This window comes from Pelecanus crispus, chromosome 4 (genome assembly GCF_030463565.1).
Source record: "Pelecanus crispus isolate bPelCri1 chromosome 4, bPelCri1.pri, whole genome shotgun sequence".
Taxonomy (NCBI): Eukaryota; Metazoa; Chordata; class Aves; order Pelecaniformes; family Pelecanidae; genus Pelecanus; species Pelecanus crispus.
In genome coordinates, this window is record NC_134646.1 from 76,445,250 (window position 1) to 76,471,085 (window position 25,836).

General features: G+C 41.2%; 2 protein-coding genes across 2 annotated transcripts in view; one reads left to right on the forward strand and one right to left on the reverse strand.

Moving 5' to 3' along the window:
* Positions 1–64: 64 nt before the first annotated feature.
* LRPAP1 (LDL receptor related protein associated protein 1) lies at positions 65–12,099 on the forward strand. The gene is made up of 8 exons (XM_075709398.1): positions 65–244; positions 5,300–5,444; positions 5,820–5,944; positions 7,297–7,417; positions 8,329–8,487; positions 9,014–9,096; positions 11,449–11,625; positions 11,939–12,099. Exons 1-8 carry the CDS (start codon positions 65–67, stop codon positions 12,002–12,004), a joined length of 1,056 nt encoding a protein of 351 aa, XP_075565513.1. The 3' UTR covers positions 12,005–12,099.
* A 12,734-nt stretch (positions 12,100–24,833) lies between these two features.
* Positions 24,834–25,836, reverse strand: part of DOK7 (docking protein 7) — a 66,918-nt gene continuing 65,915 nt past the window's right edge. Inside the window, exon 12 of the mRNA XM_075709382.1 lies at positions 24,834–24,970. Within this exon, the coding sequence (XP_075565497.1) occupies positions 24,834–24,970 (137 nt within the window). The remainder of the gene's footprint in view (positions 24,971–25,836) is intronic.

Consider the following 25,836-nt stretch of genomic DNA (forward strand, 5'->3'; position numbering starts at 1 on the left):
CCGGGGCCCTGAGGGCGGGAGCCGCACGGCATCTCGGGACTTGTAGTTCCCCGTCCAGCGCGACATGGCGGCGCCGCGGGCTCTGGCGGCTCTCGGTGCCGCGCTCCTCCTTGCCGCTGGCGTCCAGGCCAGCAAATACTCTCGGGAGGCCAATGAGGGGTTGGCGGCCGCCGGCGCCAAGCGGCGGGAGGCCGGGGAGTTCCGGGTGGTGAGGCTGAACCAGGTCTGGGAGAAGGCGCAGCGGGTGAGTGAGGCGGCGCGGGAGGAGCGGGGCCGCTGGCGGCACTCTGGGGGGGACCAGGGTCGGGCTTGGCCGCTTCGGACACTCGTTCCCTGTCAGCCGCCGCGGGAGATGGGGTGCGGCGCGGGCCTCGGTTGGAGCGGGGGACTTGTGCGTGAGGAGAAGCCGAGGCTCTCCGGCCCGGCGTCGCCGCGGCAGGCCCCTGCTTGGTGTTGGGCCTCTGGGCTGCGGTGGCTTTTGTTTGGTTTCCAGGCTTGGCTGCCCCTGCCGGGCAGCTCAGAGCAGGACCCGCACAGCCCCGCTCCCTGGGGCTGTCCCCGGCGGCTGGGAACAGCGGTGCTGTGTAAGGTCTTCTCTCTGGAGGTATCTCCTTCCCCTCTCCTGCTGTATGTGTCTGTGTCATGGGAAGTGTTGCTCTTCCCGTGTTTAAATCCAGCAGTTGAACCACATGCCCAAGAAGTGGAAGAGAGAGTGAAGTCCCTCTGGTACCATGGAGGATGAGACTGGCTCCTGCACTAGCTGGTTGAATGCTTTAGCCCTTTTGTTAAGGGGCGTGATGCTCTCATCTGTCTGGAAGCGGTGGCCTTAGTTCCTGCTTTGCACAAGACAGGACCTCACTGCACGGAAGAGTAAGAAACCCTCCACCTTGGTGGTTATGTCCCCTTCATTTATACCAAGTGATGTAGCCACGTGCAGGAGGACCAGCAAATGGGTATCACCATTCCCAGATGAGAGCCCTAATTTTGACAGTGATACTTGAGTTTCTCTCACTCTGAGCTAAAAAAGCAATTAAAGTGAAAATGCAGTAAAAATATTTAATGACGGTGGGAATATGTAATTACAGCTAAGCAGAACAGCTCCAACAGGAGGGGAGGAGCACGCTGCACACCCATATTCATCCCTTGAATATTGTGGAGCATGGAAGTTAGGGTTATGGCTCGTAAAGGTTCAGTTGTTTCAGGCAAAGGAATATAGTTAATATTAATTCTGGATTTGCTGTATCCTGGATAGACATTTTCTCAGCCTGAGCTATTGAATTAGAGGCAGGACATCCCTGGGTTTAGTCAAAAAATAGAACCCCTGCCATAATGCTGCCTCCCAACGAGCCAAAATAAGGTATCAAAAATACTCCTTCCCCCAGTGCGAGAAGGATGGGATGGAGGATAGGGCAGTGTGTGATAATGAAACCCCAGCTGTGAACTGACAGCTGAAGAAGAAACAACATGGAGATTAGAAATAAACTATAATGATAGTATTGTCAGTTTCCTCTTGTTTTTCCAATTGCAGTCTTTTTTTTTTTTTTCATTTTCATACCTGGATCTTCTGGAATTCAAATTTGAGATGCTTTACATCATCTACGTTAAGATGCTAAAATGTAAAACGAAGTTAACTCTGTCAGAGTAAAGAACTAAGTTGTAGTATATTCTATATGCGTAAGCCAGATTTTAGAGAGGCAACACCTACTTGAACAAAATTTGCCACCATCTAAATTTCACTTGTGAGTACAATTGACACCCAGCCTGTGTTTTGGAAAGTGATTTTTCAGTATGTCTGGTCCAGGTCTGAAAAAAGAGAACAACTATGCCTGTGTATTAGACCTGCTTTGAAATACTTGTGTGTGCCAATGCTGAGCTGTCTTTCCTTCATTTTGGTAGTGGTGGAGATCGTACTGAAAACAAGGAACTCCTTTGTTTTGACATAAAAGATGGATGTTGCAATTCAGCATTGTAACACACAGCTGGACGAGCAGTCCTTCAGAAAGCCCCAAAATGTTACATAGTGGGAACCAGGAGCTGGCAAGCCAGAATTCCTTCCTGTTTCCCGGAGGGAGGGAGGGTTTGATCCTTCTCCAGCATCTCTTTTCACAAGTATATGTTTTATATAAAAACTTTAAAAAGTGATTTTAATACAAGAGTTCTTCTTAGTCAGACCCTAATTCTGTAGTTATTTGAACCAATGACAAATATTATGTAGGTTTCTCGAGGTATGTGGTGTGGCCTGCTAGTCTCTGATAACCCACTGTGCTGTGGTTGTTGCCATTGGTGTAGTTCTGGCATCGCTTGTTACCAGGGCTTCCTGGCCATCCCAAAGCAGCAGTGGGCTCCAGAATCTAGGGCATGTTACACCTAAAAAATTTGTAGTAAAGCACCCTTTCCTCTCAGAAGCAAGGGTGTAGGTAATGATACTGCAGGTAATGTTGTAGCCAGGCAAACAGCAAACAACTTAATTGTTGTAATGTTTTACAGATTTCCAGTGCTCGTTCCCAGAATTGCCAGATGCCTACCTTGGATGTTAATGTCAGGGCAGCATAAGGAATGAGGAGTAAGGAATGAGTGTAAGGAACTAGGTGCTTTATTGTTTAATCATTAAACTTAGCTTTTCAACTCTGCTTCTAGTTAGTTATTCCAAGGTATGACTGATGTTAGTAAAGTGAAGTGGAGCCTCACCTGTTGACATGTTTTACCTGGTGTCATTTGGGGTCCCACATGATATGATCTTGAAGGAAGCAGTTCTTGAACTATATACTTTAAATCAGACTATGTAATTCACTTTTGTGTTATATAAATGGGACAGGCAAGGGGCTTCTGACATGTTTCAAAGGATTTATAATGTTTCAAAGGACAGTTACGTGAGTTTCATACTAAGTTATAATGAGAATCAGAAAGATATTATTAGAATTGGGAGAAATTTGAATAGAATCTTTCGTTTTTCCCTTGAGGAACAACAAGCTTAATGGAGTTCCTTCATTTTTATTAAGAGTTTAAAATGTTTGATTGATGGTGAGATGTCTCCAAATTTTATGTTTAGAAGTTCTGATATTCTTCTCTGGAACTTTTATAAAACACAAAACTGTATGTGATTATGAGATAATCTCTGCAGAGAGTATAAACTGCAGAGAGTATAAACTGCATTGTGTAATCTTTTATATAATAGTGTGTCTCTGATGATAACGTCATACATTTAAAAGATTGTATTTTCCTATTTTTGCAGTACTTAGAAGCTGAATTAATTGTTAGCTAAGTTATTGCAGGTGATTTTTTTTCCTGGATTTGGTCATCCTAACTACATATTAAGTCCACGCTACTTGAATGCTGGCGTTAGAGTACAGAACTACTGAGGCGCTCAGTCATTTCCTTCACAATTTATGGCAAACTTTTCACTCAGTCTTCCTCCTGAAGTATCAGGGTGCAATTCTTGGTGAGCAAAGCATTGTTACTTGGTGCCACTTACAGCTGTCCAGGTCATCCTGCTCCAGAAAAGCAAATAAGTACATTATTAAGTTTTTTGACTATAGCACATGCTATAAATCAGAAATAAAGTGTTTCCTTCTAAGTGCTTAGCTTTTATCAAGCAGTTCCCCAAAAGCAGATGGTAAAGATGACAATAGGGATGCTCCTTTGTGTTAGTATTAGAGGGATCAGAAGTTTTAATGTGTTCTATAAATTTTATATTTAGCTGTGATTCTAACTACTCTAGATTTTAGTAAATTATTTCAGTAAGCCAAGTGGAAGACACAAGAAAAAACCTTAATTTAAAAATTAAAATAATTATATTCAGTAGCACAAGACTAATTAATAGGGCAGCCTGAGCTGAAAGCAGAAACAATAATGTGCATTGGTTCCTGAATTCCTGTCAAGAGGAATTTAGTGCATTAGCTCAAAATAATGACATTTTTCCTAGTTACTTTCAAATAACCTGCTGACACTCGAATGCATGAATCTTTTCAGTATCATTCTGATGTTTAAAAAGAATACCGAGTTCTGTGTCTTTGTTTATTAAACATACTGCTTCCTCAGTGAAAATGAGAATTAAAACAAAAACAAAAACAAAAAACCTCCAGTAAATAAGCTTGTCCTAGGACAGATGAGCCCAGGTGGTTCAGAGCTGCCTCTGAGCTCCCAGGAGCTGGCTGCTCAGTGGTCGGATGTAGAAGGACTCGTGTAGCTCAGGTAGAACTGTATTGGAAGTCACCCTGCACATGCTTTTTGATGTCCTCTCTCCTCTGGGCTTTTCCTTAGCTTACCTTCTTGTTATTAACATGCACGCACGCACACACACAAGAAGTTCTGAAGCATTAATATGATTTGTTACATTTCTTTGTTTTAAATTGAATAACTAAAGTGTCTACAATCTGGAAGTTCAGAAGTTCAGGCTCAACTTACAGCAGTGCTGCTTAGCCAACTGCATATTAGTCATTGTCTCTGTTCCTGTTTTCTCTATATTTCACAAAATTTCAAGCTGACCTATGATTCATTTAAATTTTCATAGCTTCAGCCTCAATATCTTATTTTTTTGTTTTGTTATGTGGGACAGGAATACCTCTAGGTTTTGTATGTTTTTAATGCACGTAAACCGTGTTAAGAAGTGATCTTGGAAAATTTTGCACTTTGATCATAGTAAAAAATTGCTGATGAAGTTGCTCTTTGACTTGCACGGCCATCCTCAGTGTCCTGGTATTCTGCAAAACCATACTGACAAAGAAAATTTACCAACTCGCTATATATGGTTAGAAGGTGGTCCACAAGAAAGCACATGTGGTGACAATGGCATGTTTGAGAAATTTGGTTGCTACTGCCTTTTGTGAATTAGTGAAACTGAGTTGATTTAATACTTTTTTTTTTTTTTGACACGTTCTTTGTTACTGGTACTGGACATTTTTAAAGTAGAATCATTTTTAGAAGGCGGTCCCGTTAAAAGTAGGGGAAAAGTTCCATTTAAATATTACTTGAAGGAACACCAGAGAAAGTCACAAGGTTTTAACCCTTACGCAATTTCACTGTTGTCCAAGTAGCTGAAGAGCTGAGAGAGAAGGCTACGTGATCACTCTCTATTAACACTAGTATGCTGGGGGCACAGCCATGTTCATAGGCAAGAGATGTTATGTATGCAGTGGCTCGTACCTTAAGGCCCTTAAATTCAGATGGACGCATAGCATTAGAGTAAAAGAAAAAAATGCTGTGCTATACTGGCTATGTATCTATACTGGCTTCTGAGGTAACACTGGAGCAAGAGGTGACTCCACATAACTGAACACAAACCTTTCTCTGTTCTTGTTAGCTTCATCTCTCTGCTGTGAAACTGGCAGAGTTGCACAGTGATCTAAAAATACAAGAAAAGGATGAGCTAAGCTGGAAAAAACTGAAGGCTGAAGGGCTAGATGAAGATGGAGAGAAAGAAGCCAAACTCAGACGCAACTTAAATGGTAAGGTATATCTTTGCAGAAGGAGTTTAAACTTTGCATCAGACATGTGCATCGTTAGACACCTGTGTTTGAACCATTAAATAGAATCATAGAATAGAATCATAGAATCACAGAATGATAACAGGTTCTTTCCAGACCTGAGCACACACGAGTTCTTTGGAGGTCAGTAGGGACCTGCAGGAGGCTAACAGATTCCTTTACTGCTGATGTTTTCAGAATAGGTCATTAAACCTGGGACCTCTGTGTCTTAACTGTTAGCTTTTCCACTGTGAGCTGCAAAATCCAGCTCTGCAAGGTCAAGGATGTAGCTAATCTCCCATCTTCCATACATCCATAGTTGGTTCTAATACTTCTGTATCTTCAATTCCCTTGCAGTCATTATGACTAAATATGGGATGAATGGAAAGAAGGACTCTCAACTAGTAGATACCAACTACATTAAAGATGGTACAGAAAGTGATACACTAGATGATCCAAGACTGGAAAAATTATGGAGCAAGGTGAGTAAGGTTTCCAGGAACTGGAGTGTAGGAAACCAGTGTTTCTTCACTGAACTATTGTCTGTGTCTTCTGAGAGCCCCCAGACTTGGAACTAAATAGCTTTACTACTCTGCTTTTAAGTACTGGCCAAGCTGCTGTGCTCTGTAGCTTGCATCTCTCTGCCCTGAGGGCATCCGAGCTGCATCCAGGTCACAGATGTGGCGGATTCTCTTTGCCAAAAACACCTGCATCAGTCTGCATGGAGGGTAAGATCCTGGGTCCGCTGAGGACAAACAGGGTTTTTCCTCAAATTCCACTGAACTCATGATTTTGCTTTGTGTAACTATTATACTCTGTGGTAGTATCCCTATGGTGTTTTTCCTATTTTTCTTATTGTTGTTTCCGGGCTTTTTTAAAAAGATGCATTTCAAATAAAAGCCATTTCACAGACTGTTTAAAAGTGAAATGTATTGTGGAGGGTGCTAAATAAGGACTTTCCCAACACGGTACTCTAGTGAAAATTTCCAGGATTTGTATTACTGCATAAAAACCAGAAAGTGTACTGTCAGTCTGGACAGTTAAAATTGGTGAAGTCATAATCTTAAAAAATCAAATAATTCAAGTTTTAAGAAACAAGTAGTCAGGAAAAGCAAAGAATTCTTACACCAGTCTAGTGCAATGGCAGTAAAGCAGAGAAGATGATTTGCTGGGTTTTAAAATGTTACTGTAACTAGGTACAGCTCTGGCAAGGGGCGTGACATCATGTGCTTTGGGGAACAGTAAAGTGCATTAGATAAAATATTCCCTAAGCAAAAAAAGGGTTGGGGCTGAGTTGATCATGCATTGTAGCAAATAAGTCACCAGATTTCTGGGTAGTGCTCCAGCTGTCTGACCAGTGCTTCCCTAATTGCTAAAAGGTAGTCCAGGGAGGAACAAATCACTGCAGAGCAAATGCACGGCAGTGATAAAATCTTCACTTGCCAGTAGAGTAAGATTAAGAAAGACTGTTTTATATCAGGCTGCAACCCTCATGTAAATAGTCCCCTTACATTTGTATGTTGAGCTCCATGGCCCTTATTTCCATATTAAATTATTTCCCATGAAATAGAAATGACAAACACTTTTCACTGGGTAGTCCACAGCAAGTCTAGCTTTATAAGTCTGAAGCAAACTTCCTTTTGACATGATTAAAGCCACCATATCCATTGATGTCTAAATCCTGACCTCATACTAATATAAAGGGATGTAAAACAAAAGATCTTATGGAAAAGCTGGACGACTTAATTTTCTGAACGTGGTGGGAAGTTTTGGCAGTTGAGTGCACTTAAAAGCACTTGGCCTGGAAAGCGTAATGAGTTGATGTTTCTTTCAGGCCAAGACCTCTGGGAAATTCTCTGATGAGGAGTTGGATAAGCTTTGGCGAGAATTTAAGCATCACAAAGAAAAGATTCAGGAATACAATATTCTGCTGGAGACTGTGAGCAGAACAGAAGGTGACTGAACATTTCTCTGATGTTTCAAGATCAGTACAGCTCTTTTCTCTGCCCATTGCCTCCATTGTTTCCAAATTTCGTTGAACCTACTGAAGTCTGACATTTCTGTCAGAACTGCTTGCAGATGCTGACATTTCCACATACTTGCTGGGTTTAGTTCTGCATTAGCTGCCAGACGTCTTGCCAGCTAATGAAAATGTTGCCATTTCAGTTTTCTGATTCTGCCTGCATTTCAAGCAGGGAAGATACCATCAGATTAGCTTACTGGAAATTATGCATGAAGCGTAGATCCAGTGCTGCAAAGTCTGGTCCTACAGTCTGCAGAACATGCATGTTTTATCTCACCAGCTGGGAGCCCAAGAGGATATACTTGAATATCTTAGGCACTGAGCCTGAGGTGTATTAAAGCATCGAGGATCTGAAAACAGCTTGCTGTACCAATCCTAGCTGAAGTTTTGTTAGAGCCAAAGTATTCTAAAGTTTGTATGCAGTTTGATGTTTGCATTATAGAGTCCGAGCTGGAAGCTTCTGGAAGTCATTTCAACATCAGATGTCCTGGTTAGTTCATGAAATGCCCAGGGAAGAGGGTACAGGACTCATCAACCATCACTGTCCCGTTTCCTTGGGATATTGCTAACCTAGGAAAATAAGAACATTTCCTTACTACAGTCAGTAGGAGTTAAAAGGCATTTCTGTAATATCACCCTCCAGAGCACTGAGGGACATTGATCTTAATATTGACCTGCAAAAGGAGTTACTGCTTCTAGAGCATGGTGCTGATGCTTTATTTACACTCAACTCAAATGCTAAGAACTTAGCATCTTTTATTCTCCTCAGATTTGGGAGATTTCTGGAGCTTTTGACCTATCAGGATTTGGCCCACAATCAATAACGCTTTTCTTCTTCAACAGATATCCACAAAAATGTTATCAACCCATCTGAAGAGAACCTAGTGAAAGAGGAAATCTTGCACAACAAACACAGAGAACTGAAAGACAAGCTAAGAAGTATCAATCAGGGGTTTGAGCGTCTGCGTAAAGTCAGTCACCAGGGATATGACAGAACCAGTGGTATGATACAGTGGGTTTTATGCTTATTTGGTATCAATTTCATTTAAAAAAAAAAAAATCAGTGAGCAAGTAGTAAGATGTAGACACAGTATCACAGTACACAGTGTGACCACAATGGGCTGAAGAGGTACAGCCAGCCTGTTGTATTTAGAAGCCAACACTAGAAGCCTAGTGAAAGGATAGGGACAACCGGTAATGAGGATAGTTCTGTTTTCCATGCCCGCATGAGAAGGGATATTATGCCTTTAGCCCCAGCAGAGCAGGTCGGTGAGACAACATGCAGGGCAAGCAATACCATTATTCAGTTCCTTGGGGGATTTTTTCTTTTTAAAAAATACTTGCTACAGCAATACTATAGTTTTAAGTACGTGGCTTTTTCTCCCTTTTCATCTAAACAAGCCTATTAGTAATGCAGTGCTTAATATATCTGTGTGTATGTATGTGAGAAAGCATGCTCATCTTGCATAGGAGCTGGGCATAAAACAGTTATGTCCAGATTTTTATTTAGTGGTATGTGTTTGTTTAGAATTTGAAGAACCAAGAGTGATTGATTTGTGGGACATGGCCAAATCAGCCAATTTCACTGAGAAAGAACTTGAATCATTTCGGGTAAGTCGAATTCCAGTTAGATCTTTTATGGAAAGATAGTTTCTCACATAAAGAAACACTCGATGTTACTCTGAGTGCAGCCACTTCTGTATTGCTCTTCAGACACCATAAAAAAGAGTCATGCTTCTTTCTTAATATTTCAAACATATAGACATGTATGTAACTAGTCATATGTATGGTTCTGTTATAATCAGCAAAATGAAAATTCCGAATCCTGTGGAAGCAAGTGTTGTGTATTTTAAATCTTTGAAAGATCAGGCCCTGCTTGTTTGTTTCCAGTGCACCAGATTTCCCTCTCTTACCCAATGTCTTAGTGTAATTACTTCTTTGGGAAGCAGTGTACTCTATATAACCAGCAATTTCCCTCTCATGCCCACCTCTTGCACTGCTAACTTCCCATGTTGGAGCTGTGTTGAACTGACCCAAAAGCACCATGATAAAGACAGTTTTTCAAAGAGATATTGTAGAAATTAATTCCCAAGGGGTTCATACTGGTTTTATTTAATCCAAATTGCATTGAGAAAATGTTTGGGTTTTTGTTTTTTCATCTGACTCTGCCTGTTTACCAGGATAGATTTTGATTGATAGCCTGGAGAAGTGACTCTTCAGGGCTTGTTCATGGAGTTGCATGTACTTATGATGTTGTCTTACCCTCCAAGACATAGATAGGGACACCTTGGGCTTCTTTTCCAGATAAGGTAATGAGAGAGTGTTAACTTCCTGGGACAGGGGTTGAAATCTGTCTCTTTAGGTATCAAAGATCCATCTTACTTCTTTTAACTTACATGCAGCCCAATTCTCTTATGAAGCAGACATTTTAATTACACTGTTTTCAGCGGCCCTGCTTTTAAGAGTGTCAAAGGAAAGCCTGCTGAAGTCTGCAACAAGACTTCTGCTGATCTCAGTGGGACATTTTGGTCAGAACTGTACAATTGCATGAGAGGTAAATTTGGCCTTCGTATCTGCCGCAGTGAAAAAGAAAAAAACAGTACCATAAGCAAGAACACATGCCTGCTTCTTAATTTTACTGTTTTAGTAGAAATCTTCATTCATGCAAACCCTGTTCACCAAACCAAACCTGTCTTGTTACTGTGAATGTTGGGACATCCTAATAAAAGAAAGACAGTGAGAATCACAGTGAAACATCTGCCTGTTTAAAAAGCCCATGAAAGCAGATTTAAAGAAATCATGTGCTGACTCCATTCAGCCTTGTCTGAGCAGCTGAAGTTGTGTCTTCCGAGTGGCCACAGTACCAACCTTCCTGAGGGTTTCATAATGAAAGACACAAGTGCTGCTCTCCTGGTACTGATGTAGTACCAGTGCCATCTCAGAGGAGCAGCTAAAATGCTTTATTAGAGCAGTAAAACCCCAAGCTGACATCATGAATGGAGTATATAAAACAGACTGGAATGTTCTACAGCAAAAGGTCAGTATTTTCTTGTCAGAAATGTTGAAAACAAAAACCCTCTGCTTTGAAAACTGAAGAAGAACTATTTAGAATGATGGATTTTTTTTTTTTTAATTGAAATGAGAGGAATTTTGTCAGCCACCTAGACTGAAACACACCAGTGACCAGAATTAAGTGGGCTCTGTCAAACAGGGGGATTTCACTGTAAGGCTTGTCAGAGTTTTTCTTGATGTAATGCACAGAACTGCTGCCGTCAGTGGTGTAAGAGTTTGAACTGTTCATATCCTCTTCACAGAGGATGTGTCCTAAGACAGACAGAACCTGAATTTACTGCCTTGAAGTAGCAAAACAAGAGCATGCTTTGGTGGGTAGAGACATTACTCATTCTTTGGTCCCCCTTGCAGCATACCAGGTTATCTGAGAACCATCTCTGATACATCTCTGAACACCATGGTTAGTCTGGCCACTGTGTTTGGGACAAACCAGGGTTTTTTGTTTGTTAATTAATTCATCATATTTCAGATTCATCATAGCAGACTGCAAACCCAAAAAACGTTCAAAACTGAGCAGAGAATGGCAAATCCAGGACCTGATTTTTAAAAAGTGGCTTCTCTTAAAAATTATCTGTCTCCCTCCCCCCAGTCCACTGTTCTTATGTATAAACTTTTATTTGGTACTCACTGTTATCGTCTCCTGGCACTCGCAGCCATCAGCAGTCTCCTTTTGAGGATCCTGCAGTGGATTGTTTTCAGCACCTGCCTTCAAAATTGGGTGTCTGGGTGGTGCTGATAATGTATTGTCCAGACATTCTTAAGAAGCAGGGAACTGAAAAAGCTTTCTGTGCTTGCCTTAGTAAAACAACATTAGGGATGTCTTGGCAAGAAAAGAGAGAGGAAGCCTTTGAAAGAAAATCCTGTGAAGCTTGTGTGTATTTGTTGTCTTAGGAGGAGCTGAAACACTTTGAAGCAAAAATTGAAAAACACCATCATTATCAGAAACAATTAGAGATTTCACACCAGAAACTGAAACATGTAGAGGGAACTGGAGATAAGGATCATCTGAACAGAAACAAAGAGAAATATGCCATGCTGGAAGAAAAGACAAAAGAACTAGGATATAAGGTCTGTATAAATCCATTTTACATACGTGTTGAAAGTTTAACTTAGTAGTAGAGGCTATGTAGATTATCCAGTGCTGATTTTTCATGCAATTTGAATGACTTCCAGAGGGGGAGTTTAAGGCATACCTGTGCTCCATGTTTAGTACATGATAACGCATAATTGTTTTTTATAGACCTAATTCTAAAATGCCTGAAATCTCCCTGGTCTCTGCTCTTTCTGTTGTCACATATGCTGATAGCGAAATCTGAATGTATGGTATTGATAATTCATTGTCTTACTAAAATTTGTTTAACGTGTTTTGTTTTCACGCTAGGTAAAGAAGCACTTGCAAGACTTATCCAGCAGAATCTCTCAAGGTCTTCAACACAATGAATTATAAAAATTTGTTCTCCTTTGTGGGATCAGTCTATTAACACAAAACAGATAATGTGGTTTTTGAACAGGATTTACTACGGAGTCCTTCTGAAATAGTAAGGGTTGTCCTGTAAGAAAATTTTTTTTTAGTCCACTTAATTGCCAGTTTTGTATTTGCACTATCAAATTAAATGATTAGATTATAAATTTAAGTTGCATATCTTGGATCATGTAAATCTTACATCTGAATCAAGTAACAGCCTTTGAAAGAAGCAGTCATGTCAAAAGGAGAAATATGTGAACTCTCAGAGGATTCCTGCTAGTAAAAAAAACACTAATCTGATAGTCAGGAAGGGTATTCTGATCAATGAAAGCAAACACTGAGGTACAGGAAGTTAAAACAGGCCAGAAAAGTCTTTGATTTCCGTGCCTGGCCTAATAACATTTCCTACTGAAGGTAACGAAAATATTTCTACTGAGTTTGAGCCGTGGCTCAGAGCTGCACTGAGTATCAATCTTTCATGTGAGAGGGGGAGGAAGAGTAAGGAGGGTGCAAGTATTGAGGTCAATTCACACAATTTAGTTATAGAGTAACACATCTGAAGTTACGGAATGTACGTGTGCTTACCTTCTTCATGGTTGCTTGGTTTTGTTACACTTAGTCATTAAAAAAATTCAAAAAAAGATACTGGTGAGGCTTTTTTTTTGGTCCCTCTCATTTAGTGAGAAGTAACCAGACCTGTTTTTTGAGCATGTTGCTTATTCCTTTAAACTAACGTTTACTCACACAGTTTTTAAGACAGGAGGGGTAGTTTTGCACCTCAAGAATGTGTCTCTATGTTCTGAATAGGCAGAAGGCTCTCTAAAGCAGCTTCTCTCTGAGCTCATATTCCAGTACAATCCCCAGCAAAGAAAGATTAACACTTTACCTTTTGAGACCAGATTTCTCTGTTGTGTGTGAGAACTTTGGCAAACATTAGCCATCTGGGTTGAAATTTTCTATAATAATAATGCTGACCCTTTATTTCTAAGGAGTGTTTCATGTGAAACTGTTCGCAGGAACAAGGTTAAGGCAAAGGTCCTGTGTAGGTAAATCATTACAGCTGCTTGATTAAAAAGCTCTGTCGCTCACAGGTTGCAGCGCTGTAGTGTGCGGCATGAGGAAGCTGTCCTCGAGCCTCGTTTGCCATGCCTATTCCGTGAGAAACACTGAAGAGATCCGTTCAGTCAGAATCGGCCACTCTCTCTAACTTACCCAGTTCCTGGGTCCATGGTGGGTTAAAAGTAGTATGATTCTGTACATAAAGACTATATCATAATATGCAAGTGGTCTGAACCAACACTGTGGCAGCAGTCTTACTTTCAGATTCTGAATATCTTTGCAGCAATCAGCTTTTTTTTTTTTTTTTAAACTTTTATATTTTAATGTAAGCTAACAGTTATATTCCAGAGAATCAGTCCATCACAAGAAACAGAGGCTACCATTAGTATTAGCAGTCATCTTAGAGATGGTTCTGTTCACGTAGTTTATGGTGTATGTCCCCTTTGGGTGGTAAGCTAAAAAAAGTAAACCCCAAAATAGCTAAAAACCATTTATGAGAAGAGAACTGTTTTGGTTTTTTTCTACATGCTGTACACCATTTCTTCCCCAGACTATCACTTTAAGAGCTGGTCAGCTTTCTTCAGTGCAGCAGTAGCTGTGTCTTACAGGTTTATCTTCATCAAGATTTTTTTCAAGGTGAATGCACAATAGAAAATGTATTCTGTACTCTGTGTGGAAGGCGCAGGTGTCACTATGTATGTCCTTCACTTTTCCCTTTGGCAGAGTAAGAAATAAATCTGTGTAGCACGCGTGAGTTTGGTGTTCGGTGGCTGCAGCCTTGTCTTGTAACTTGGATGTGGAGAGGCCCACACCACTGGCTCCTGCGTGAAGGATTTGAACATGTGCACTAAGTACATCAGCAGAGGACAGGAACTAAGCAAAGCACTGAAATCTGAGCGGTTCCTGTTCAGCAATCGTAGCTGGGTTGTACAACAATGGAAAAGCTTTTACTGAGCGTGTTCAGATACTGCTGCTGGGGGAAATCTGTTGCACAAGGGAAAGCAACGGGAATATCTCAGCCTACAATAAAGGCGGGCAGAGTAGCTGTATGCTCCGCACAAGAGGGCAGAGCAGAAAGCTGGGTTTCAGAAAGCTGACATAGAATATGCTTCTAGAAGAATGTCTGAAGAATTCTGGAATAGCACGGGGGGGGCTGGATTCACAGAACACATCACCAGGGTGAGCTCAGCAGTGGTAACGGTTGTCTCCCAGTGCAGCGCTGCTTCGGCGCAGGCTGTGAACGGAGGTGGTGGCTGTCCCGTGCAGTGGTGGCTGCACCATGGCTTTACCCGCCGTGCCATGACAGCCATCGGGCTCAAAGGCCGGGTAGGCTGCAGCAGAGAGAATACTTGGCAAAGCGCTTCAGAGTACAAGAGGCTGACACAATATTTACATGTCAGTCATTTCAAATTAGGAACAAGTCAGGTCATCGGTGGCACAGGGTGGAGACTAGGGTCAGCACAGTCACCTCACTGTAGTTATTTAACAGAGCTGTTAATGAGTCATTGGGCCCAAAGACTGTTCAGACAAACTAGAGGAGAAGAAATATTAAACAGCAGCGGTTGCTGCCCCTGAATCCAGCTTACCCCCGAAATAGTCTGTAGCTGAGTTAGAGTCTGCAGCAGCACAGGGAAGACACTAGGAATAGTCTCCATTCCTGTCAAGGCTCTTTGGGGCTTTCCCTGCTCTTTGAGATCTGTGGACAGTGCACAAGCTAATGAGTTGTAAAGTCTGATTTCAGCCTGTTTTCTATAGTCTGCACCTCACACACATCAATATATGTACAAGTCAGTTAATTATTGTAGTTTTTAAGCCTCCAAAGACAATTCATATGGCCAAAATAATGAGTGTATAGTCTTTGAGCCATTAAAGATTAAAAACTAGCTTGAGTCACCACTCCTGTGTTTCTGTAAATAGCAACAAAAATTCAAAGCCAAGGAAAAAAGTATAAACGAACTATGCCTACAGTCCTCTACCTAGTGAAAGGTGAATAACGGCGTTCAAAGGTGAGACTGCATGGAAGAGGCATCTGACTAGGAAAGAACTAATAGCTTCTAAACCGTGGTTGAGCCTTCTCCTCTGCCTTAACTGGTATTTTATCTGATCCTTTTGTAATCATTCAAATTACCAAGTTTTTCAAAGCACGCTGAGAAACAGTTTGAAATAAAAAAGTGGGAGCAGAAGGAGGAAAGAACTGCATTTCTTGCGGGGCGGGGAGGAGATCAGAATGTTTTATGTTTTATACGGTCTGTCAAATTCTGCCCTGAGAAAGAACATCAATTTAATGAAACGCGTCAGGGATTTCACATAGGACAGCTTTTATTTATTAAACAGGTTGGGGTGGAAATGGGAGGGAAATAAAGGCATTAAATACAACAAAAATAACCAAGTCTTTCTTAAAATAAACAGTATGTCCTGCATGCTGGTAGAGTAGCTCAGATCGCATCATTCTACCAAGACAAATAAGGAGCAGCTACTAGGGCAGATGTATCGCTGTAACGATTTCCCCTCTCCCCTCCCAAGGGATCCTGATGCCTACTAGATCGGGCAATCACCAGAGTATTTAAATTCCTCAAGAAGGGCTCATTTACATTTTGTACGCTGAGGTGCCCGCTGATTTCCTCGGAAGGGCTCTCCTGCTGCTTGCTGCGGGCCAGGCTCCCGCTGTGGGGCTCCCTCTGGCCAGGGTAATGCGGTTTTTGCACAGAAGGCACCAGAGCAAGAGCCAGAGGAACCAGCTTAGCTTCCTGGACGTGGCTGCCTCAAGAGCTGATCCTGGCTGAGCACGTAGAAGGGCCTCACGCCCTGATGGGAGCAGAAGGCAGCTCCCAGCTCCCAGCTCCCGAACATGAAGCACGCTGGCGCGGACGCTGCCCAGATCCCAGCACACAGGGGCTGCAGCTCTGCTGAAGCAGGCTTCTCACCCCGCTGGCCCTAAAGGGAGCTGGCAGGGGCCCCAACTCACCGTATTTTCACTTCTACCATTTATTCAATACGTGAGTTCAGGTGAATTGGTGCAGTTAGTTACACTCCGTGCAAGAATGCAGGTCCCCAGCCAGGACCCAGCGTGCCACAGTGCCTAGAAACCAGAGCATGGCACTGGGAGCCGGGCTGCTGGGAGCTCCTCTGCAGGCCCTAGCCCAGGATCACGTGTCGAAAGCCCAGGTACAGTGTTCGGCTCAGGACTAGCACAGGCGGAGGTAGCATGGAGTTCACATGCTCGCTTCACAACACGCTCATCACCCACAGCCCTTCCCTGTCGTCATTGCCACTGCTTCAGAGAGGTATTTGGGTTTCAGGTCTGTTTAAAAAGGTGCCATTTCACATACAAAAACCTACCAGTAAGTAGTACGCAGGCAGTTCTAAAATAATTTTAAAATATAATTTTTCTCTCCATAGTATTTAATTGGAAGAAATAAATGAAAAAAGTCATGAAATATAAGCCAATAAATAAAATAGACCGTTGCTTTCAGTACAGACAGACCTACCCTTGTAACAGAGAACAGAGCGCTATGAAAGATGAAGACTGCATTTTCCATAAACACTATGTTACCTAACAAACAGCTTCTAAATACCAGAATCAACATTTCCAAATACAACACACAGTTAACATGTATTTCAGGCCATTCACATAGCACCTGTTGGGAAGCAGGTTGTTAATCTACAGAAAAAAAAGACTGTATGGATTTCTTTTAGTAGTATCTACAGTCATAAAATGGAAGCGTTCATAAAATCTGTCCACTTGAGCCAAAATAAATTTATAAACTCTCACCCACAGTAAACATTTCAAGTTGAGCCATATTAGGTACAGCAATGATCGCAACCCAAATGCTTTTATCAATAGCCCTTAATGCACTTACATATCCAAATCTTTGTGTATATTATCCCACCACTCAACAGAAGAGCACTCTCCTAAATCAAAAAGAAAACAGTACACAGATGTTAATGCTTGACATGTGAACGTAAAAACAGTGGATACATTAATATTGCATGTAGATATTTTGTTCCTTCACTGATGTGTTAACTTATCGGAAAACTGCACACATCCATTTTAATAAAAGTAACCATTTTCAGTCTCACAGGTTGCCTGTCAAGAATTGGTCTACTGTAACTTAAACATGGTGATTATTATAGGGCAAGTGAGCATTGAATCACTTTGAAATAAGCCTCGTACTAAAATAAAATGCTATTTAGTGTTCTGCAGTTATAATTTTCCAGGCAACTTACTTTAAAGGGAGAAGGGAGCTACATTATTATAAGGAACACTCTGAGAACTTGAAACCTGCTTATGAAACCCAATAATTTGCAATGCTTGGCATCAGATCTGGGAGTCTAACCTCAAAATTCAAATCTCAGTTCCTAATTCAAGACGACATCTGAACGAGAACCATTAACTAAACAGTCCTTCAATGGGGAAAGAGTCCATTCTCAACTTCAATTCAGATCCAGGTTCTGGGCCTCCTGTTTACAATTCCAAATATGCCCAGTCACAGTGTAAAGAGTCTTCATACCAGTTCCTGGGGCCGTCGATGATCCAGTATTTGCTCCATTGTGAAGTTCAAGAAAACAAAAGGGGAGTGAGAATAATTATGTGCAAAAAGTGACATCTCTGAAAGAGGAAACTTCCATGGGAAGAGCTCAGGGGTTACTGCTTATTTCAGTTCAACAGCAGACTGCTGGCAGTGGGAAACGTCATTTTCTCCCAGTTTTTGTAAGGAAGTTCTCAGGTTATACCTTTTTCCTAATCTGTACTGAACTGACACAGATTCTTAGACAACACATTCCAACAGTCTGAACACCTTCCATACAGGTAAATGCAGCCTGGAACACCTGAGTTACCCTTCTCCAAGCTCTTCTCCAAGCAGCTAATAACGATGATTGATCCAGGATGCATACGCCTTAGATAAGGTTTGCGTTAGCCTCACTTTTCTGGTGTTGCTAAGCTAAGTTCTGGTGTTACCACTGATCAATTGTTTCAGGTCTTGTGCAAGCTGACCCTCGTTCCCCTACAGAGAAATGAGCTTTGCAGGACTGCAAAACAAAGATTTCATTCATGGGTAGTTATTAATTCAGGATAAGAACATGATTTTCCAGAGATATTCTTAGGAATAGTTTTCCTTCTCATTTTATTGCCATCTGTATAAACAGCAATGCTAGAATTTTTCAAAGAAAAAAAACAGCCAATGTACCCAAATAGGGCAATCAGAAGTCCAAATCAAAGTACTGCTGCAGTGCGTAGCTAGGATTACAGAAGAAACAGGAGTGAGCATATTTAGCCACAAGCATAAGTGAGAATAAACATGAATTCTCTTTAGCTCCTTCAAACCAAGGCACAGAGCAGCTCATCCTGTTCAGCTTTGACCATTTACACCGTTCTAGTGACACAGTGGAGACTGAGAGCAGGGGTAGGTAGTTTGGCGTTTTCATGCCGATGACCTTGCTGCTTGGCCACTAGGATTTGTTTTATCCGGTTCCTTCTGGCTCTTCCTGCGCTGCTCAGGGCAAGCACCTTGCTGATACACAGAGAGACAGGGCTCCCGTCACAGTCCGAACCGAAGATGTGGCCAGCTGCAGGCTGTAACTCGCACCTTGACAGTTGTCCTGGTTTCGGCTGGGATAGCGTTAATTTTCTTCCTAGTAGCTGGCATAGTGCTGTGGTTTGGATTTAGTAGGAGAAGAATGTTGATAACACACTGATGTTTTTAGTTGTTGCTGAGTACTGCTTATGCTAGTCAAGGACTTTTCAGCTTCCCATGCTCTGCCAGGTGCACAAGAAACTGGGAGGGGGCACAGCCAGGACAGCTGACCCAAACTGGCCAAAGGGCTATTCCATACCATATGGCGTCATGCTCAGTATATAAACTGGGGGGGGGGGGGGGGTTGGCCAGGGAGCAGCGATCGCTGCTCGGGAACTGTCTGGGTATCGGTCGGCGGGTGGTGAGCAATTGCATTGTGCATCACTTCCTTTGTATATTATTATTATTATTATATTGTTATTATTTTACTTTATTTTATTTCAATTATTAAACTGTTCTTATCTCAACCCAGGAGTGTTTCTCACTCTTACTCCTCCGATTCTCTCCCCCATCCCATCGGGGTAGGGGGAGTGAGCGAGCGGCTGCGTGGTGCTTAGTTGCTGGCTGGGGCTAAACCACAACAACAGTGCACTATGCCAGCTACTAGGAAGAAAATTAACGCTATCCCAGCCGAAACCAGGACACCCAGCCAGATGGACAGCAACGAGAAGGTCTAAACATGTTTAATGTTGTCAGTGTGAAGGAAGGCTTGGCCAGAGCTACACACGCTGCAAGGAGCATCTAGTGTCAGCAAATCTCAACAGCAGCCCACCTGGGACTTCAAGTCCAGTCACTGAAGGAAACGCATTCTCACAGCTATCACTTATGGTCACTAGTTTCATGCATGCACCATAAAAAGCACAGAGATGGCAAAAATTCATCTAAGACCAGTTCCTGGGCTTTCAATAGACCTGACCCATCTCTAGCAAATCCCCCAGCTATCGTAAACAACACTGGTATAGCTGAACACAGAGTTAGGTGCCCCTTCACGTCAAGTCAGGGTGCTCTCTCTGTCATAGCAGGGCCCAGCTCCCACCATCCCTCACCCAACGTACATACTCAGCTTTCATGTACTTTCCCCAGAGGAGAAAAAACAGGCACAGCGGATAATCCCCTCCAAGGTCTAGACCACATATACTGTATAAACTTGAACTATTTGCATGACTTGACGCAAGGACAATGAGACACACTCTGTCGCACGTACAGCATGACAGTCTGGCTCTTCAGAGTGGGCATCGGCTTTAACCGTCCCACAGTTTCCACTCCATTCCTGGTAGAGATGGTGCCAGCCCACCTTCTGTTTGACTGAGGGTACAAGAGCAACCTCAGCCTGTTCCAGGAAACTCCGCTTCCTTGCTACAACCACACTTTGTACAAGAAGCAACAACCCAGCTGGCAGTCTCCAGCACTGACCCAAACGCTACATTTTACAGACTCAAATACTCTTCCGTCACCCTGCCACTGCCCTTCTTCTGTCAGTACAATAGCTGGCAAAGGACAGCTGTTGCTTTCCAGCTCTCTGCTGACACCTACCTACTTCTCTGTCAAACTCCCAACATGAATTTTTCCCATGCTTCCCAGTCTATGTCCAGTACTGCTGCTAACTGTTGGCAGTAAAAGGACAAAGAGTGTTACAGCAGCCAAAGGTGGGCCACAGGGTACATCTTCCAACTGTAGCAGAGACACCGACGTGTGATGAATCTGAGCAATTCATTACATAATAAAACTTTGGTACCCAAAGGCCAGATTCCCTTCTGAGCATGCAATCTGCTCTATTTTCTGTACGTGAACTATCCATAAATTGCCAGCTCAGCCCACAGATGAGTAAAATTTAACTTACACAATAGCAGATGCTAGGGCTTTTTTTTTTATTTTTTATTTCTTTTTTTTAGGGATTTCACAACAGTAAAATGCACTGTAGAGACAAGATACTGTCATGCTAAATCTGCTTTCTGATCCCACCCCCCCACTGCACATTCCTGAAATAAGTTGACGCTTATTATTTCAGTAGAACGGTGATGTTACATACGCCTCTGTGTACACAGTGGGATAATAAATCTGAATTATTTCTAGATGCTTTGATGCAGACAAATGTTTGAAAGCAAGGAAGTTTTAAAGTTAACTTCCATGTACCCTAAAGTTTTTACTGAACTCAAAGTTTACTTGGCAGCTGCATTTTCCTAGACCTGCCTACTACCTTATAAAGCTATTTATTGCATCAGATGTGAATTGCATGTATTTTCCTGTCACATTCCAGCCTGCCAAAGAAAAGTCCACAGGAGACCTGGTTTTAATCTGTAACCACCTGATCATCACCGTCCTAAGCCTCAGAGTCAGGCTACCCTGAAGCCTGCCTTCTTTCAGGGAAAGCATAAAACTGAACTCATCAGAACCCATCCAAATTGAAAAAAAACCAAAAAACCAAAAAAACAAAACTTGGCACTTTTTTCTTAATTCTACTCACCTATGCTGAAAAGAGACATGTTTACAGAGCTACTTACCAATATCCATTTCATAACTTCTAATTCTTCCATCCTTACTCTGTTTTGTTTGATAAGAATAAGAACTTATTGCTGTTTGATGTTAAATGAACATTTCCTTTCAACCTAGATTGCAAAATAATGTTTGTATGACTGGCCAGATGAGAGCTGAGCATCTTCCCAGATAAAACGTGACATAAAAATATTTTTTTCTGGAAAAATGCATAATTTTAACAGAAATGAGCAGCTCATAACCCATAAAATTCTGTGACTTCTTCCTGTGGTCATTTTAGCAATCACGTGTGTGTTATCCCAGACACACTAGAAAAGGTGCTTACCCAAGGCTGCATGTTTCAGCATCTCATAAAAAAATGTAATCACTCATAATTCAAATTCGAGTATGGTTTTCCAAGCTGAAGCAATTAAAAACTGGTTTGTTTACAGCAGAGAGGAAAATGAGGAATTTTTCCAAGCTATTTGCTAAAAACAACTCTTGGGGCAGATTTTAGATTTAGATGCCTAAAGACACCTAGTGGCATTTTCCTCAATTAGGTGCCAGAGCACTATTAAAACCCAGACAACTATTTGCATTGTTGGGCAATTAAATGCCTCCAAACTCCAGCCCTCCATCCCACGGCACAGGTTAACTTGAAGAAATTCCATCACCCAAATACTTGCATATAAAAATGTTCCATAACAGCTTATGAACAAGGCCATAAAACCCACTGAAGTAGCAGTTACATTTGGCAGTAAGCTACTGAGTAGGACTATCAGAAAGAAAGAGGTACGTACACAGCACGCTAACAGCTATGCCCAAACACTGCTCTTGCTGACAGTATGTTTTCTCATCGCTGAGAGCACTTCTGCCATGTTAAAGTTCTTCAAGAACATCTTACAGAAGTATCAGCCACATCACTTTGTCTTGTTCTTCTGGTAATTAATTCCTCATAGCGCTGGCAAGGGCAGGAGGAGATCTGACTCGGGTAGAATGCTAAATTAAAAATGAGCAAAGCCTTCATTTTTACCAGCAGAAGTTACGAGTCACATTTATCTCCAAGAGTGTGGGAGATCTTTGGGGTTTTTTGCGAGGAGCTCTGAGTCTGGAATCATCCTATAGCAATCACAAACTGTATTTTAGATCTCATATGCACAAGTTTTATGCAAGGTGTGTGAATAAACCCTAACTATTTGTGCATTAACAGTGGTACTAGAGTTAATCCATGGAAGCTACGTGGCAGGCACAGGCCTGCTCATAGGATTATGGCTTGACTTCCATTTTCTCCAGTTCACTACTGGAAGTTGAAGGCACATTATTTTATTTATTTAGGAAAAAGGTTTTCCATTTCTGTGAGCTCCTGTTCTTCAGATGAGAAAACTTGCGTTTCTTCAACAGAAATGTGAAGCCTGTCACTTGACAGGGAGGCCTGCAAGGTACTACGAAAACAACAACCGACCAGTTTTTAACAGATGCAACAGTAAGGTTTGGCCTCCTGCTTTAGCATCCTAAACATAATTTAGTGCATGAGAATATGAAGTGAATTTAAAAACTAAGTGAAAGTCATCTGTTCCATTTGTCTTATTCAAGTGAAGTAAAAAAAGTAAAATACTTCATTTGTGGAAAGCCTTATAGGATAATTATGACAGAAATATTGCAGCTTTGTTATATATCATGATGGAAAACACTGCATTTCAGTGCATCAGGCAAGCTATGCTCATTTTAAATATAAAATATAAGTAGGTACATAGCAAGAGATTTAACCCTGCAAGTCCTCCAGTGGAGGATCCTTAATTGAGTAGCAGTTCAGTTAGATAAACCTGGTCCCAGGGAGTTGTAAGTCCAGGCCATTCCAGCTGTACTGAATATGCACTTACAAAGGAGATCGCCACTGTCCATTTGTCAAATGAGAAAAATCTTTTAAACTGGGATTCTCATAAGAAATATTTCTCTTCCCTTCAGAAGTATGCTAGGCCGATAAACAGAAAAGTACATCTTAGCACAGGACAGATGACAATGGCAATTGTCAGCTCTCAAACACATTTTTATTTATTTGAGAGATTTCTAATATTTTCCATTACTATTGAGGCTACATTCAAATAAATTTATAGGTTAAATTCTGCCTCAAAAACAAACACCCACCTCTCCTTCTAAGTCACTTAGTGAAACCCTCACTGGCACAAAACTTCCACGCACCAATATAAATTATAATGCATATCTGAAAAACAGAATTGGGCTGTGATATTGTATCTTAAGAGAACACAGTCAAAAAATCATAATACCCAAGATATCACTCCTGATAACCTCTGGAAGCCAAAGCCGATACTTTATCGCAGGCCAAAATTTTGTTTTCTTCGTAAGTACACTGCCTTGTTAGTCTAGTGTCACTGCCATAACATTTTATTTAAATAACATTTTGCATCAGGACACATACATAGAACACGAGAATTACACAGGCAACACATTACAACAAGAAACTAAGTCAAGTTTTGAATCACAGCCTCACTGTACAAAAGCAAGATGTCAAAAGACTTGTGGATAAACCTATATTACAACATACCATCCTGTTGTGCCTCAATTCTGTAGCATCTCTGAAGACTTCATCCTCTTACACAGAACTGGTTTTATGCTATTTAGGGACAGCAGGGAATTATTCAATGAAAGTTTTAGATTCAAGGTGGATGATCTGCTTTTGATGCTAGTTTACATTAGGGATAGTTTTGGAGATATAAATAAAGAACTCAATTTTCAAAAGTGAATGTTTCTTTTGAGTACCTTGATTTTAAGATATTCTGTCTGAGAAACCTGAGACCTGATTTTCAAAGTGATACATATTCAACTCCAGGAAAACTGCTAAGAATGACAGGTACTCAGCAACTATGAAATCAAAGCCTATGGTTTGACACACGGTTTTTGAGAACAGAAGCACCCAAGATGTCCCTTCACATTACTTTTCTTTATAGACATAATTAAATTAAATAGCTTGTCTGTGTGTGCTCTTGTCTGTATGCATACGCATATGCATCCCTGACACTGCAGCTTTTAAATCTGAGCAACTTCAGCCAACGCTACGGAACTCTTGGTGAGGTATAAAACTGAATTACCCATAGGTAAACTTAAGCATGTCCATAAATAAGCATATAAATTTAACAAAACTGTGCCCACAAAAAATCAGGCACTGAATTTTCTTGCTTTTGTAAGAGTCCATTAATATATTAGAGGTTTTACATATTTTATACACTCAGATATATACATATATTTTATCAGTAATGTGTGCTTACATACATACATATGCACACATGCAAACATATGTGTACACTTACCACGCACACAGTCACATTCCCTTATCTGCACACATTCAAGTTCTTTATTTTTAAAGAAAATGCCACCATTTAATAAACACTGGAATTGGTTCCAGGTTCTCCAGGATTTTAGAATTATAGAAAAAGGTAACTTCCAGCTGTCATTGCATATGAAAACAAATCAGGACTTTACAACAAAATTAAAATAAAAAGAAAGACCACACACAGCCCTCATGCTACCAGCTTTCCAATTAGGAATCAAGATATTGGAATGAATCTGGTATAAATACTTAAGCAATGGCAGCTTTTTATATGTGTAGTTTTTACAATAAATGTGAATCTTTTGGTAGATAAATTAGTACCAATTTACAGTGAGCAAAAAGTTCTTTCCTAGACAGGTCATTGCTGAGCCCCTTTCTTCTTCTGCTCTAGCTCCTGCAAGCGTTCCTCCCGGCACTGAGCATGCTGCGTTCCCACTTTGTGGGCTGTCTCGGTGGCTGCAATGTCAATTTGTGCATATCGGGATGATCCACTCCCTGAAATACCAAATGGAATCATGTAAAAGACTATATCACTCCCATACTCCTGGGTAAAACTGACCCAGGCTTAAGCTATTGAGACACTTCCACAGATTTCCTAGATGATCTTAGTCTGGTCTTAAAACAAGCTCTATAAAGGCAGTAAGAAGACAACCACAACTAAAAAAAAAAAAACTCAAAAGCTTTTTATGTACATATTTTAGCTATCTGGTTTTCTTCAAATAAGCAAATGAACCACTTGTGTTTCTGCCCCAGGTTTGAATCTCCACCCCTATTCCTCCCAGTAGAAGACAAAATTGAACTCAGCTCTCCCACTTCTGGGTGGCTTCATCAGCAGGCTAATAGTAAGTAAATTAATAACACCTGGTATTTGAAAAGAAAACACCATTGGTAGGGCAGCTGGCAGGGATTCTTCCGTGTCTGGATTAGGCACTCTGTGAACATTTACCAGATCATCCACCTTCAGCCTTTGACAGAATGACACTTTAGTCCAATAACTGGCAATAAGGGAGATAAAAGCTGCTCAGTCTGTTCAGGAGCAGAACAGTTCTATATGGGTGCAGACATACAACTCCAGAAAACTTCAGTATGAAAAAATAAAATATTTATGGTCATTAAAGGCACCTAGGAAGTTATACAAGCTGAGCTTGGGAGGGTAGTTAACATTTAGGAAAGTTTATGTCAGTTTATGGAATCAGCTTTTCATTCTTAATGCCTTGGTTCACTCTCTTTAAAATGAAGATAAAACATCATTTTTATATCTCAACAGGGTGTTGTAAGATAACTACATTAAAGTCTGGGAGAAGCTTATAATTACTTAACTACAGCCATATAAACATCAAAAAAAAAAACCAAAAAAACCC

Coding starts and splice junctions, on each gene's coding strand:
- LRPAP1 (XM_075709398.1), top strand. CDS start 65: ATGGCGGCGCCGCGGGCTCTGGCGGCTCTCGGTGCCGCGCTCCTCCTT. Junction 245..5,299: donor TCTGGGAGAAGGCGCAGCGG/GTGAGTGAGGCG, acceptor TGTTCTTGTTAG/CTTCATCTCTCTGCTGTGAA. Junction 9,097..11,448: donor AAGAACTTGAATCATTTCGG/GTAAGTCGAATT, acceptor TTGTTGTCTTAG/GAGGAGCTGAAACACTTTGA.